Source organism: Egretta garzetta, unplaced genomic scaffold (genome assembly GCF_000687185.1).
Source record: "Egretta garzetta isolate BGI_Z169 unplaced genomic scaffold, ASM68718v1 scaffold145, whole genome shotgun sequence".
Taxonomy (NCBI): domain Eukaryota; kingdom Metazoa; phylum Chordata; class Aves; order Pelecaniformes; family Ardeidae; genus Egretta; species Egretta garzetta.
Window position 1 is genome coordinate 1,628,755 of NW_009259687.1, and position 15,953 is coordinate 1,644,707.

At 44.9% G+C, this 15,953-nt stretch overlaps 1 protein-coding gene across 3 annotated transcripts in view; it reads right to left on the reverse strand.

Moving 5' to 3' along the window:
- RNF220 (ring finger protein 220) overlaps positions 1–15,953 on the reverse strand; it is a 232,688-nt gene that overhangs the window by 41,531 nt on the left and 175,204 nt on the right. For 2 of the 3 annotated variants that reach the window (XM_009638820.2, XM_035894249.1), the window contains 2 exons: positions 8,017–8,138; positions 6,835–6,967 (listed from right to left, as the gene is read on the reverse strand). In XM_009638820.2, the coding sequence (XP_009637115.1) occupies positions 6,835–6,967; positions 8,017–8,138 (255 nt within the window). The remainder of the gene's footprint in view (positions 1–6,834; positions 6,968–8,016; positions 8,139–15,953) is intronic. The other variant, XM_009638821.2, reaches the window with a different exon arrangement.

Genomic DNA, 15,953 nt, shown 5'->3' on the forward strand with positions numbered 1-15,953 from the left:
GCTCTGGGACTGGGCAGCCCTCTAAATGGGGGGTAAGGCATAGAATCATGAAATTTATACGTCTTGCCCACTTGGAAGCTTACAGCAGGTAGAAGCGATCAACAGAAGATAGCAAACCAAATATAGGAAGACTAAGAGGCTGGGAAGGATGCTCAGACGTATAGATGCGTTCACCTTAGTGACTAAGCAACTAGGGACGCTGACACTGGAAACGTGACAGAGAAAGGCAGCGAACCTGAGCTCTTGCTAAGTGGGAGGAAGATTAAGAATTTCATTATGGCAAAGATTCCCTATACTCTTACCACAGACTGCTCTTGCATCCAAGCTGAAGTTTGCTTTAGCCTGCCAGGGTAAAATGAATGAATTCTGACTCATCTACAATGAAATGGGGAAGATTATTCTACTTACTAGACCATTCTTCCAAAAGGCCTAAATATGCCAGTGCCATCTTCTATTTCCCACACAATCCCTTAGGAGTCACACTTTTACTGTTCAGCTCAAATTCTTCTGCTGAATTTGAGTTTATATCAGTTTATACTCTCTTACTAGTATGATCTTAAACACAGCCTGAACCCCCTGGCATGGGAAAATGGGAAGCCTCCTTGCCTCTTGAAGCTTTCCTGCGTGCATCGTATTTTATCTGAAAAAGAGGGCACAGCTGGCTACTAGGTGACATTCTAGAGCAAGACTTTTAAGCTCTCTCACCAGCTTTGCTACTATCTTTATAACATTAGAGAAGATTCTTCTCCACGCTTCAGTTTCCATGTACATGTCAAACACAGATTTTTGCGGAGTTTTGTCGTAGAGTCTGATGTTCATGAAATTGCACTGAGAAGGCACAACTGAGTTTTCCTCCTCTATTTGGAGCTTGCTGCCGGACAGTTAAGTTACCAGACACAAGCAAAGCCACTGTGTTCACAAACACCCACTGCCAAGGCAGGAGAATTGAAAAGTGTCTACTTAGATTTTGAGGACAGGATCTCACACTTTAGAGCATCTAATGTTGCATGTATTTAGAAGAACAAATTGGAGGAGTGTGTAGCTACTGCCCCAATGCTCTTTCTTGGACAACTAATCCATGCTGGATGAAGGCTGGCCTACAACATTTGCTGCTCAAACCGAAGCACATCTTGATTCTGCAGTGATAGAAAGCTGACAGTGGGGCTGCAGCCATCTGCTGGAAACTTTTAGACATTTTAATATTGTCCCACTTTCCAGGCAGCTGCCTTAACTGCACATGATGCGAGATCCAATGCAAATGGGCGCCCAAGGATAACTATAGTTTGTTACAGCTTATAAGGCTTTACCAAGTCCCTCTACACATACATCAAGTTGTGCTGCTCTCTTCCCTTGGTAAGACATTAATGAAAAGATACAAGCCCTTTGCTAGCTTGGGAAGAGGGTAGGATGGAGAAATAAAGAGAAACTTCAGAGTTAAGTAATCCTTGTGTGTTTCTCCTTCCTCAAGAGTATCGCAATCTATCAGACAGGTCCTTGTCATGTTGATCTTTCGTAGAAAGCATCCTTCCCTGAAAATGCCCTGCTTATCATTTTAACATTTTCAAAGTCTTTCTCTCTTCTGTGTTATTTTTGATGCAACTGATCTCCTGAAGGAAAAGAAACCCAGAAGAGCAGTGGTGATGAGCTTGCTGCTGCGCCCGGAGGAAGGCTTTTTGGTGGGGGAGCTGGAGGGGAGAAAAGGAGGATGGGGCGGGTGGAAAGAACTTACCTACAATTCTTCAATTCTTTCATATCTAAAGAGGACAGCAATCTCTGTTCTATCAGACCGTGCGGTTCGTGCTTTAAATGGTACTTGCTGCTAGCTTGCTTTCCCTGTCTCTGTCTCTCTCCCTTTGAAGCAGACTGGACAGCTTCCTCAAGCTGGCGTTATCACTCCCTCTAACCACTCTTGGCAGGCAATCTAATTCCCCCTGAAAAGGTCACCGCCATTTTAACTGCCTTTCAATCACATTAAGCACGCTGCCGCTCGTGCTCAGAGCACTGCGCCTGCAGCTCTCCTGACTGAGGTGTGATCGATAAACTGACATCCCGTCCCCCCACCCGATCTCCCCAACCGCCCCCCCCGCCGCTCGCCTCCTTCCCCTCTCCTGGACAAGCCACCTTCCCGGAACGGACGGCGAGAGACCAAGTGACAAAAACCTCTCCTCAAATGTGAGGCAGCAGAAGGGAGCTGCTAACCTGGCATTTACTAATCTTTGTCCCATCTGCTAAGAAACAGAAGAGTGCAAGCGTCCCCCCCTGCTCCTTCCCTAGACCTACAGAGGCAGTGACTTCACAGGACGGTTTGCTTAGGCACCGGTCCAGACACCTTTGAAGCTGTGTTACAAAGAACAAGCCTCCCTCAAGCTTCCCTCAATGCAATCATTACCGTTATCTCTCCCCCGGTGCTGCTTTTTTTTTTTTTTTTTCAGTTACGAGTTATGTGTTCCACCCATCGATCCCTGTGTAAGACACTGTTTTAAGTCCTCTTGCCTTTTGACTGTGCTAAGCCGTTTAAGAGATGACAGCGGCTTCTATCAGTGCGAAGCTGATGTGATTCTTTTCAGATAAAGCACTTTTTTTTTTCCACTCCCCCCCTCCCTTTCCCTTCTTTCAAGTAAGAGACATACACACAAAAAGAGACACTGAATCTTTCAAAGAAAAAAAACCCTTTTGAACTTCTCTCAGGAATTCTTTAAAGGGATAACCTTACAGTGTAAACACTGAGAGTAACGTGCATCCATTCTGGAGAGGAACAGAAGAATTGCTACAAATATGTTGAACATTAAAAAAAAAAACCTCCACATTAGAGAGGGAGCCACTTGATGCTTTCACTTGCAAAGCCTTGTTGGCCTCCTAAACACAGAAACTCATTAGACAAAGATGGCATGAAATAATCCCCTGCAACAAAGACCTTCGGAGAGGAATGATCCAGAGACATGGGGATAGATGGTTACTGAATGTTCAGGTATTTCAAGAGAAATTTTAGTCTTGCGACACTGTTCTAAGATACGGAAGTATTTGATTATTAGATCTGTATAGCTTCTCACTTTGAAGCACGAGCTTGATTTAAACAGTGCTTGGTATTTCATGCTGGTAGCTTTCTGTATCCATCCCAAACAGAAGCAAGAACCCTCCTGCTATAAACCCCTACTTCAAGCTGAAACAAAAGTGGTTCCAAATCCTATATAATTGCCAATAATCTTAATGCACATCCTGCAGTTTTGGGTAAGCAAATTAAGTGATAGGAAATGATGCTTTAAGAAGCCAGGAGGACAGCTAGAAGTACAAAATATTTCCTGACTGAATGCCTTCATCAAGCCCAATGGCTGAAGAGACAGCACACTGATCCCAGCACTTCTCAGTTACGTCATATTCCTACTTGCTGCCATCTCCTGTTCTTTCCACCTGCTGCCTCAAGTATGCCAAGCTGTGCTGGGCAAGGCGTGCTTTGGCTCTGCTGCACTAGACCTGACTGGGGATTTGCAGCTGCAACACTGACACAGAAGAATTTCCACCTTCTAAGACAGCCCCTCAGGTGAGAGGAGCAAGTTTTCCCTGCAACCCCTTTGGAAGCAAGAAAGCGTCATCCTAGGAACCACACAAGTGAGTTTCAGTCTGTGATTGCTCCCAGGTATTGGACCACCTTTCAGAAAACCTGAGCAGGGCTGTTCGTTTCCCTGACCTTTCTGTTTTCAAGAAGCAAAACCCCAGGATCTCCCAACCTTCCCCCACCCGAGAGCCTGGCAGGATCTTTCATATAATTAGCAAAGAGTTTTCCTCACCTTGAGAGTGATATGAACTTTGTCCATTAACCAAAAAAGATAAAAAGAAGGAGCCAGGACCTGTGTTAAGTTTGAGTCACTTCTGTAATGCTGCCCAGTGACCAACTCATGCAGTACACGCCAGCCAGTGTCCTGCTCCCCCCTCGCCCAGCCGTGACATCTCCTCAAAGCAACACACCATTAAAACCGAAATTAATGAGACACACGGACATCTATTTTCCCCTCCGGTTTTATGTATTTCCCCATGTCATCTCTTTAGACACTGGTGACATCCCTGTAGCCTGGCAAAAGCTGTCTGGCATTATAAAAGGCCTTCGATTTCCACATCGCTGCTACTTCTCAGCAAAGGGAACAGAGCCAAACACAAAGCCTCGGGTGACGGGGGTTAATGAGGGCTTTGCCAACTCCAGACAAAGCAGTTTTAAGCATTGGAAAGCATCTCCAAAACGTTGTGCTGTGCTTCGGGGCTCTAAATAAAGAATTCTGTCCCTAAAACAAGGCAAAAGCCAAGACTGGCAGAGAAAGTAAAAAGACAGCCACTTTAAGGTTACCTGAGAGTGCACAAAGCAGGCCTGACTTAGGGAGACCTCTGAATGCCAGCAGCCAGAGACAATATGAGAACCACAGAAGGGAGAACGGAAAAGTGCAACTTGCTTAAAAAGAAATAGCCAGCCAACTATGGGAGATCACCCTAGCTTTGCTTTGGCTTCCCCAATTTTTCAGAAACTTCTTGGGCAGAGTGGTAGGTACCTTGCAGGTATTATCTGCTCATCCCAAAATACTAGGTAGAAAGTTGGTGGCAAAAAGTTCCCCCGTTTAGGGAAGAGCGCACCTCTCTAGGGGAGCGTGGCAGCCATTGAATCCAGCTGCCAGCAGAGGTGTGCTCGAGGAGGAAAGGCAGGGAGAAACGCGTGTGCTAGGGACCGGCCTGCTGCTTGGGTGGATTCATTTCTTCAGCAGTGGCTCTGCCACCAAAAGCTGCACAGAGAGGATGCTCCTCACTACAAATGTTAGAGGGAGGTTCCTGTGCTTGCAAGCTGATCTACAGACACCAGCAAGCTGATCTACATCTCCAGCACCACAAAGGGAAGGCGTCTAATCCAAAAGCCTTCCCGTCAGGGTAATTATGGAGGGTTTTAGAACCGCATCTAGTTGTGCTCTACTCTTCTGATCCTTTGCTGGATCTGTTCATGTAACTAAATGCTCCTGAAGGTGTCATGAAGGTCTCAAAAAAGGAAAGAGACAGACCTCATACTTCCCGATGGAAGCAAGGCTACTTCCAAGTATGACATACAGAAGTACCTGTCCATGCGTGTGCAGCCATCTAGCAGAGGTTACAGCCCTGACTGTTGCTAGAACCTGTCTAGCTGCTGGTAGAGGAAAGCAGCTGATCTATATAATGCAAACTAACGCATTTGAGAATTCCTCAAAGTAAGAAAATGCAACAAGGAGCAAGAACTTTGCATTTACAGAGCCTAATCACACCAATTACAGATATTTCGTCTACCTGAAGCCTCATTTGAAAGAGGGTCTCCACACGACTAAAACAGAGTGAAAGGTTCAGACCACACTTCTGTGAGTTAGAAACAACCGGGAACGTTAACCAGGTGAGGACAGCCACCAAAGGAGGCGGAAGATTGTGCTGCTCTCAAACTCAGGTGTTCAGTGGGGGTGAAGGAAGAAACTATGCATGCACAAAAAAGGGCAGAAATGAACTGAGTAGCTTTTTCTAATCAGGACTAGCAGTGACAACGATAGAGCCCCACAGGCATACCGTATTTCCCCGCTACGGATTACAGTAACTATATTACATAAACATAGCCTAAGGCCCTGCATGGTCTCATCAGACCTCTAACTGGAATCATGTACAGGCTCAACTCTCCGTGTGGGCACAAAAAAAGTTAACATAGTTAAGGCCACAGACACAGGAAGCAGCATTGTGAGCTTTACTGGGTAGCCTTTAAAACCCAAAGAAGCTGCTCTTTCACCTCCGTGCTCCTGATCATCTGCTCTGCCACAGCCCAGCTACAATTTAATTTCAGAGGAAGGTAAGAGCAGATCAGGATTGTCAGGTTGTCAGTGAGCACACAGCTGGCTTTTAAGTCCAACTCCCTTACGTAGTAGCCTTTCCCCTTGAGATATTTTAAATTAAAATCCAAGCTGATATAGGAAGAGATCACATCCCATCTTCTTTATTGAACGGAGGGAGCCAACATTCCTCCTCTCATTAAGCATGCGCTACGTGGATTGCTTGCAAGAGACTCTCCTTAGTGCCAGAGGTTCATGCCAACGAACAGTTTAGTAAATCCTCCTCTTCGAGGCCAAAGGGCTGAGTGTAAGAAAGGGGCCAGGTTTCTAGCTAAAATTACATTCACCAATAAAGCTCACGAGAGGTCAAATTTTGCCATAACTCACTCTCTCCTCAGTAACTGATTTCTCTGTCACTGGGGAAGGAGCAAAAGAAGGAGGAAAAATAAAATGTGTTTGTCTGGGAGCCCTAAGGGCTTGCAGTGCTGGAGGTGCAGAGCAGGTTCCTGGATTCTCATTTATCAACCTTAAAAGGGATGGAGTGATAAATGCACAACCGGCCCTTTAATATTTTATGCAGGTGCTAAAGCGACTTAGCTGTCACCTTCAATACATCACCAGAGGCTGATACACCAGCTTTCGTCACTCCAGGCTGGGGATTTTTACAATTTCATTTCTATTTCCCTCTCTTCACATATTTCCACGTATTTCTTACTATGTGTAACATAGAAAAAGCTATTTTCCCCAAATGATCTCCCCATTCTACCCATTCCTACTCATTCCCTCTTCAGCCACATTTCTCGAGCAAGAAATAATGCCATGCTTTTGTTCAAGATTTGCACAAATTTTGACTCTCATCATTCAAGAGAGGCAGAAACCTGAAATCACTTTACATTCTGGCAAAGGCTGAAGCTTCTGCCCTTTGTGAAAGGCAAATCTCGAGGTCCCTCCCTTTGAAGACAGACAATGATCAACTTCCACAGCAGAATGATTTACAAGGGTCCCCAAAACACAGGCGCACCTCGAAATCCTCCCTCCAGGAGAGCAGTAGCCCGTATCCTCTTCTGCCCGCACCATTCGTACTCTTCAAAGCGGTTGCCGTTCTCGTTCTCGATGTCCACAGAGTCATCCTCAGTCATGCATGAACCTTCTCTCTGCACAGGGTAAAGCAGGGGCAGAGTGTTGAGATGCATGAGATAGCTCTCTGGGGTTAATAACTCAGGGTGGGATGGAGAAGAAAAGCTGGACTCTTCCCAGGAAAGCTAAGTATAGAGCAGACAGCAGCATCTACTCCCACCCCCACTCTCACTGATATAAATGTAGAAGTAAATGGGTGCTGGAAGAATTTGACAACCTTAAGATCAAAACAAGTTGCAAGGTTCATAATTTTTTTTTTTTTTTTTTTTTTTTTACACATGGAAATTTAAGCTCTGGTTCCCACAACAATGCTGGTGTGCATTTCAACATATATTCCCCTACCTTGCATGCACAATTTCCCTATCATGTAAACCACAGATTCCTTTGATCCCCAGCAAGAACATTCTCCTAGAGTGTATTTTTTGGGGCACACTGATCAGAAGACACCTTTCTTTACACCATGCACCTCTTGAGGCAACAAGTATGAATTTGTTATCTTTTTTGTGGGCTTTGCCTGAGAAACAAGCACAGAAAGCCCTATGACACAACTCTCTCCCTCCCCTAGGGCTTGTTCCTCCCTTTTCCTTGCAGTCTTTGGGAAGAAGAGCAAGAGAACAGTTCTGCTCAAATGCACTTCCTGGAGTAAGATGGTCATGCAACATTTACAAATGCCAGCCTGTTACAAAAGAACCCAACAAAAAAATAATTATAATGTCGTAAAAGGCAGAGATCAGAAAGAACTCTTCTTGCTGTGCTACATCGGAAGCATGAAGTCCTAAAGAAGGCTTCATAAACTTCAACAGCTCTACCTTTACAGCCTACAACTTAGACTTCAATAACAGCGAAAGGGTGCATGAAGTAAAAAAGTTACTAATGCAACACAGGAGAAAAATCCAGAAGAATTCATCTTCCAAGAAAAAGAGAAGTGACTACAGATCTTAGGGAGACAGTTAGCATTGCCTGCAAGCTCAGCAATGTTAGTTTTTGCCCCATGTTAGGTCAACTGCAGACAAAGCTGGGAGTAGGGAGAAGGGAATGGCAGCTGGCGATCCTGCTGCGCCTCTACCTTTGCAAGGCATTGTTCCACATGCCTACTCATCTCCTCCTCGGATCCTGACAGAGGTCGGCTGCAGAGGGGACATACCTGCCCTTCGTCTTGCTTCCTCCGTTTCATTTTTCCAATCCGAGCTGCATGGAGAAACCAGGGAAAGAAAAACAAAACAAAAAAAAAAAAAAAAAAAAGAAGACGTGTCAATTTTTTAGATCCATTCTTCTCTCTATTTGCTCAGCTCCAAAAAATAAACCCTTGGCAGAAATCTTAAGATTTCACACCAGAAAATCCCATTGCAGCTCCCTATTCTGATCTCCATAAACAGTACAGAGACTGTTACTTAGCACTTTCCAGATTAAACTGTAACCTGTGGCTGCACACAGCCTGATTTCAGAAAGGCAGCTACTGACGACTTAGTAACTAGGAGAGGGAATATCTGCTGCACATCCCCAGGCAAGTTATTCAAACGGTTAAATACGTTCTCTTGGAAGCCTGAAATTGTTTTCAAAGTTGAGTGATCAAGCCACTGAATCCTGTTCTGGGTTTTGCCTTCTAAGTCCGAGACCCATCCACTAACACATCTATTCTCTGTACAGGAACTTAGACCATAAAAGGACAATGTAGCACCCAAAAAGCCTTCGACAAGGTATATAACACTTCCAGGACCACATACACCTTGAATAATTCCTTCCCAGAACATCACAAACAAGTCAGAGCAGCATCTTAGTAGCAGGTAACATTTATAGAGAGGAAAGAGCTTTGTTGTGAAAAACGCAGCACCTTTGCTAGATAGCTTCTGGCTGTCACTTTTATTTTTATTTCACTACTTTCATCTACAGGAAAACTGCGGGCTTCTGCCTTCTTGAGGGCACGCTCTGGGAAACAAACATGTTAGGAATCATGATGATTAGAAAAAGCAGCCAAGGTAGCCTGTTGCTTAATCCAATCTCTGGTTAATTTGAGCCATCGTTTAATGTGATCAAAACATCTGGAACCAAATCATTTGCATTAAAAAGAACTTCTGTTCTTTATTATGATGGCTTTAGGCAGGTATTACTGAATAACTCAATCACTGGCTGCAGCAAAGTCGCTGTTTAATTAATAAGGAAGGTCAAAATTCTGAATGAGAGACAAGGAAAAGCCCAAGGAAAGCCCATGTGATAATGAGAGATGACACCACCAAAAAACCGCGTTAACCAGAAATTGTACTGACATCGTGAGCACTGCAGCATGCTCCGAAAGCCTTCATGCCTGAGTACTATGGGATCAACAGCTCCCTGCAGCCAACGAGCCAGAGAAAGCTGCTGGAATGCCAGGAAAAGGACCAGGGTACGGGAAAGCTTCAGTCAATCTTTTCTGAAGTGCATCAGTTTATAACTCACTTGGTGATGTGGATGCACTGAAGTTTCAACTGAACACACCAACACAGACCTGAAAGGTCTCTTTTAGAGCTTCCTTGTCGGCTTCCCTGGACTCAGGACTCTCTGGGTTAGGATATACTTTCCTGCAATCCATAGCTAGGAATATTCACCATCCCCTACACTCTGCGATCCTCCAGGATTAAGAAAGCTTCAAATTATTCCCTGGGTATTGCTTTTCCTCACTGAAAAAGACAAATTTGTAGAAAAGCTCCCTCCAGAATAAATATTCCCTCCTGACATCATGAAAAGGCTTCTGCAAATATGACATTCCTAGAATAAGAGACAGCAACTTGAGACCACAACGAGAGTGTTGTCAAGAAAATGCACACCACTTTCATCAGTCATCGAAGTTTCATTTGCTGAAGCTCCACAACCCTCTTTTGTGTTGGGTACACCACACTGACAGCTCCACAGCCCACCTGCCTCTCCACACGTTTCAGGTACTTCAGTGTTTCTTGTGGGATATTTTCATAGTTTCCCTTCTATTTTGCCTGCTTAAATCTGTTATTTTACCTACACTGTCAGCCTCTACTCCAGAAGGTAAAACACTTGACTTCCAGTCAGTACAGAAGCAAACATCACAAAGCGTTACTGCTAATTTCACAGTGTGCCCAGATGAATTATGTTCCACTTTTATTTAAAACCATGACCCCCCAACATGTCTTCTGCATTGTCTCCCCTTCCTGATTCCCAAAACGCTATGCCTGCTCCCTCTTCAACATCATCCAGCCCTGTTATCAGAAGCAGTCAGAGTTAAGCCATGCTCTTTCTGGTTTGTACTTCAGCACACCAGAGACTTCTGAAGTTCTGTTTTAGTGAATACCTGTATCCTCCAGTATGGCTCTTTTCCGTAAATTTAGGATGCTCCTTCCTTGCCTCGCCAGTGCTACAGAGACAGCACAAATTTGCGGGGAATCAGACATGTCTTAAGCATTCTCCAGCAAACACCTACCTGACCAGAGAAAGACAGAGGAACAAAGCCTTCTCTATCCTGATCGCTGACACATCTTTCTCTCACCTCGTCCTGTTTTCAAACAGGAAAATGTAGGGAAGGAGCAGTTTAATTACTCCGGTGGGACTCCCTGTGGCCAATCAATTCACCTAAGTTAGTCTTCCTGGTGAGTTTTTTAGTATTTTTAACTTTTTTACTGCCATCCTCCAGTCTATGCACTGTAACAGTGATAAAAGGAAGACAATTTGTTTTAGGTCTTGCACTGATAAATTCTTGGGACCATTTTGCCAGAACAAGCATTGGAATGCTAGTGTAGAGCTGGGAACAGAACCTCACTCTGCTCCAGCTCCACACAAGACTCAGTGGACAGCCCCTATCTTGGCTCATTTAGTCCTGCCAAGAAGCAGCCCTTTAAGTTCTAGTGTCACAAGTGAAAAAGCCACTGGAAGAAAGAGGTGTTGGAAACAAATCCCCCTGCCATTTTCATTCTGTGGTCATTAGCAGCAGCATTGTGCCCATGGAGGCCCAGGGTGCCCGCGGTGACAGCAGAAACCAAAAGGGAACACTGCAGCCTGGAAAACACGTCCGGAGCAGCGCTGTCCCTACCCGACACGACAGGCAGCCTGGCCATCACTTCCAATCAGCGCATAAGGGACAGAGCGGCCCCAAAGGCAGGGGGTGATTGTGGCACTGTCCCGAAGGGGAGCGGCTCAAAAGAACACGCAAGTGAGACCACAGGATTGTTAATTAGTGTTGATAGATGCGATCATTTCTAATTAGCTCACTAATCCCTCTCCCCCCTTGCTCCTGTCACAGGAGCATGGGAGAAGAAGGGGGGAAAAAAAAGAAAAGCCATTCCCTCTTGTAATTCAGTAAGAGAAAAATGCAGCCAGCATTGGATGCAAGAAGAGGATGGAGCTCAGGGAAGGAGGTTTTTGCACAAGGCTGACCCATGCTTATCTCTGACTAAACAAAGACTCTGTAGTGATTACCCCAGCCTTCTGCCAGGAGGCGAGTAGTTCACTAATAATTAATAATTATTATTAGGCCATCAGAGGGCTTCCAGCACCTTTGAGGCCTCACTTCTAACAGACGTACATTACCCTACACCCTGCTCCTGCTGCATGTGCACATTCTCCCTCAGGTTACACTAAACCTTTGGGGCACCCAGGGAGTTTAAATGGCCATAGAAGATGAATGAGAAAGTAGCACATGGAGGTGAGAAGCGGGACCTTCTGCAAGGGCTGGGGTCTCAGTTACCGCCTCTGACTTAACTTAGGAGCTGTGCTGGCTAAGGGACCTGCTCTTCCCTTTCCTAACATGGAGTCTTTTGGGACTGTGCAAGGTGAGGAGCTGCTCGCACTTGAGTAGCTGCCAAACTGCACTTGACAAAGCCTCTACTACAGAGGGTGCCCTGGCCCTTGCCTTCCTATGGATGCAGAGAGAAGGAGCCAGCCCAGTCCTGTCCACAGATACTGATGCCTTACAGGTGGAAGAAACTGAGGATTTTTTTCTCACAACAGGCTCTCCTCATCAAGGCTAAACCTTACTAATGCCTAAAGATCATGTTATTCTCTAGCCCAGCAAAACTTCCTGAGAGAAAAGCTAATGGGTTTTAGTTTTCACTGGTACTCCCTTCCCCAAGCAAAAATTCACCTTCAGGACAGATCACTAATTACCTCAGAAGTGCTCTTACATATCATCTAGCAGTGGACACTATACAAACCTCTACCGCAGCATCAAAGGAGATGATTAAGTTACTAGCAATATCTCTTATGATTCCCTCCACCAGTTTGAGTGGTCCCCCGAGTGCCATGCAGACATCATTAGCAGCTCCTGCAATGGCAGGCCAATCAAATTAAGTGGAAACATTTTTGTCTCCTTTCCAGTGAAAATCATCTGGCTTTATTCCTCCCCCACCCATCAGCTACAAAAGCACACGATGTGCTAGTAGTGGTTCAACAACCAACTGCACGGTGACCACCTCCACAGAGGTCTGCCCAGACAAGCAGGCTTATGGTCACCACCAATACAGGAATCAGCTTCTCAAGAAGGTGCCAAAGCAGCTTTGTAAGGACCTATTTTACAACTCTACCGAGAATGCCAACTTTGCAAATACCCCTAAATTTGAAATCAAAGATAGACAAGCACAACAGTTAGCAGCTGCTCTCTGCAAGTCTACTAGAGCAGTCTTGAGGAGTGGTTATAGCTATTTTTGTTAGACCCATTACAAAAAGCTGCTGTGGCTGATCAACTTATCCAAGAGCATCTGATGCAAGGGAACAAAGGCAGCAATGGCAGAGCACAAAAAAACCATCTCAAGAACAAGCTAAAGCAAGAAAACAGATGGTAAAGAATGAATCTGTTTCAAACCTCACATATGATTTGCTGCTTATCTGCCTGAGAGAGAACATTAAGGGCCAAATTCACAGAAAGGTCTCAGTGGGGCTTTCACATCTCACACCATTCTCCAAGGTTGGCACATACTTAACCTGCTGAATCCATGTTCTGATACACTAACCCCTAACTTTGTGCCTCTAATTTTGAATGACTAACCTGCTCTGCACTGCTAAACTCCATAAGCATCAATTTACAGGGTGGCTTAAAGTTTCCAGTTTGGCAACACTGGAAATAAGGCAAACGAAAGAAATGCCTCCTTTATCACAGGGGTTCGTCAGCATTCAGCGCCTGGTACTCCTGGGTTCACAAGGACACAACCTCTGCAAAGCGAGCCTAGCACAGGTGAGAGGCGCGAGATTCGCTCACTGGGGCTGATGGGGAAGTTCAGACACAAACACTCAGACAGGAGTCTAACAGACAGAACCTGAATCCCCTGCTCCAGAGGGGCTTACAGTTCAATTTAAGTCAAAGGTTTGACTTGCAGAATTAAAATTCTGGACTGTCAGGTACCGGTGAACCATGGAACTATCGGGACCTAATCACGTTGCAGACATGCCAACAGCAGCTCACAGACATCTCCCTCTCTACCTTCTCCTTCCTTAGCTCTTGTTGCACTTTCCCAAGTGACCACAACAGGATGGAACGCATTGAATAGATCTGACAGGACTCGGGCACAAAACCCCTGGGCAGCTGAGATTTGAGTCAAGGACTGTGTGGGAGAAGGGCAAACACCATGGGCCCCTTTTTACGGGACGAGTTTCCAGAAGGGATTCTGGAGCTCAGCTGGTAAGAAGCTTGACAGAGATACCACGATAAACTGACTACAACAATACTGAAAAGTACACTTAAAACATAATAGAAGCAAATGAAATAGATTTTTCTTTGACAGATAGACTGCATTTCTATATCCTAAGTTTCTTCAGTGTGTCAATAAGAACACGAAACAAAAAGCCAGGTGTCTCTGGAGAAGTCCTACATAATTTCTGTCAATGTAAACTAATGGGGATAAGGAAACCATTCTCACAGAGGAAGCTATAAAGTTGAGTGATTGATTAGAAGCTCATTAAAACACAAGATATAGACAAATAAGTATTTTTTTTCCCAAAGCACTCATGTTCTCCATCTGGAGCAATACTGCTTAAATAACTGTTTAACAATAAAGTGGCAAAGCTTACGAATACCACAAAGTTATTTTAGTACAAACAAATGTGGAGGAGGAAACAAGAAAGCAGGCTGAGTTCAGTGGTGACAAATATCAAGTCACGTGCATAGAAAGGAGCAGTATAACCTACCCAACCGTCCAGCTGGACACTAATCTAACAGCATAGGACTGAACCAGGCATCACAACAGATATGTTCTGGGAAAATCAGTCATAAAAAGTTAAGGTCGGGAGGAACCGGCTCTGATTTACTTTGACCTTCTTTGTGACCCGAAGCCAAAGCACTTCAGCTAACATTTCTGCATCCAGCTCCCTAACATCTGGACCTGGTACTGTTAGGGTGCACAAGATAATGGACAGGAAGTAACAGCATTACATATATGAATTAACCAAATGTCCTTGGAATATGGCTGTTCGTTCTGCTCACTGTACCTCAAAAGGTATACACAAAGAGTCAAAGGTCCAGCAAAAACAACGCAAATGCTGTACAAAACTAGCAGTGTCCCTTTAGACAATGAGCCTGGACTCACAAAGCCAGCTAAGAACAGGGCCCGAGAGGAGTGCCTAGGTCGCAGCCTACACAGACTGTGCTGCAGCCCTACTTTAGGCTACAGGCAAAAGCATAAAGCACTACTGAACCAGTTCAGCAGAGCACGCTGTCATCAAGAGCTTTCATTCACACTGAAGGACTCCACAACACCAAGAACCTCACAAGCCTGGCTCAGAAGTTTTTTTTTTTTTTTTTTTTTTAATTTAAAATAAGGTAACTGCACATTGTTGGCCTGAAAAAAGGTGGAAGGTGGGAGCTTAGCCCCAGCTATCCAGAAATTATAAAGAAACAGTTTGACATCACTGACTCCAGAGACCTCTGTCACACAAAACAAGTCACTGCAGAGCAATACCTCAGCGCCTTTCAGCCATCTGAAGTCTCTGGGTCAGGGAACGGCTCTCCCTGCCAATGCTGGCAGCTCACTGCGCTCGCCTAGGAGCCCAGATGTGAGCACGCCCGCCAGCATTTACCTGTAACTGATGCAAGGCAGCTCACCTCTTTGTTGTATGACTTAACAGACTTTCAAGAGTCCACAGGTTTTTGGCCCTCAGGGTTGATACTTAAGAATCTCCAAGGTAGCTCTGAATTCAGTTATGTACAACTTCAAAGCTATTGGGTCAGCAACTTAATAAATACTTCTATTTGCTTAAGGCTATGCTAAACATGTAGCACTTCAAATTCAAGCAAACTGTTTCGGTATCAGCACACTCTAAAGCCTTTTGCTGTTTTGTTAAAGTATCTCTATCTTCTTTTAAATAAACTGCATCAGCACAACAGTGTTATCTTAAATTATCACAGCAGGAAGCTCAACATTAACAAGCCTCCTGACAGCCTCAACAACCAAATTTTGACTAACCGGTGCATATTAGAGCACCTATAAGCAATACAAAAATCAGATACCCTTTAAATAGTGACAATGTTCTGTTAAGTTCTGACTTCTCTGAACTTTGGGAAAAGAGTTTCAACTTCTTCAGCTCAAGCTAAAAAAAAAAAGTACCCTTTCAACTTTTTTTTTCCGATTTACAAACACAGAGATGGGACTTTCTCTCTCTGAAATAAAATGACCTCCGATTTGGTTTTTAAATACCAAGGCACTTTTCATTAGAAATACTTGTTTACTCATCGTTAGGCACACCCAGAAATACAAGAATAAAAGTAACGCACCAGCACCCCCGGGTCTGAGAGAAAAACAAAACAAAACAAAGCATGACGTCAGATGCACAGACGCTCAGACTGCTGGTTTAAAAGTTTACTGCAAGATTCTGCCATGTGAGCCATGAAAGCACAGCAGCCTGGCCCCGTGACTGTAAATACAGGATCCAAGGCCTACTTATAAACGCGCTGGTGGGCTCCGGGCGGTGAGAACTGCCTCCCCCGGGACGGTGGGGGGGGGGGAAGGCGGGGGCTTTCACCCCAACGCACCCCGCGCCCCACCGGCTGCACAGGGAGGCCCAGGCCAGGCAACGCCG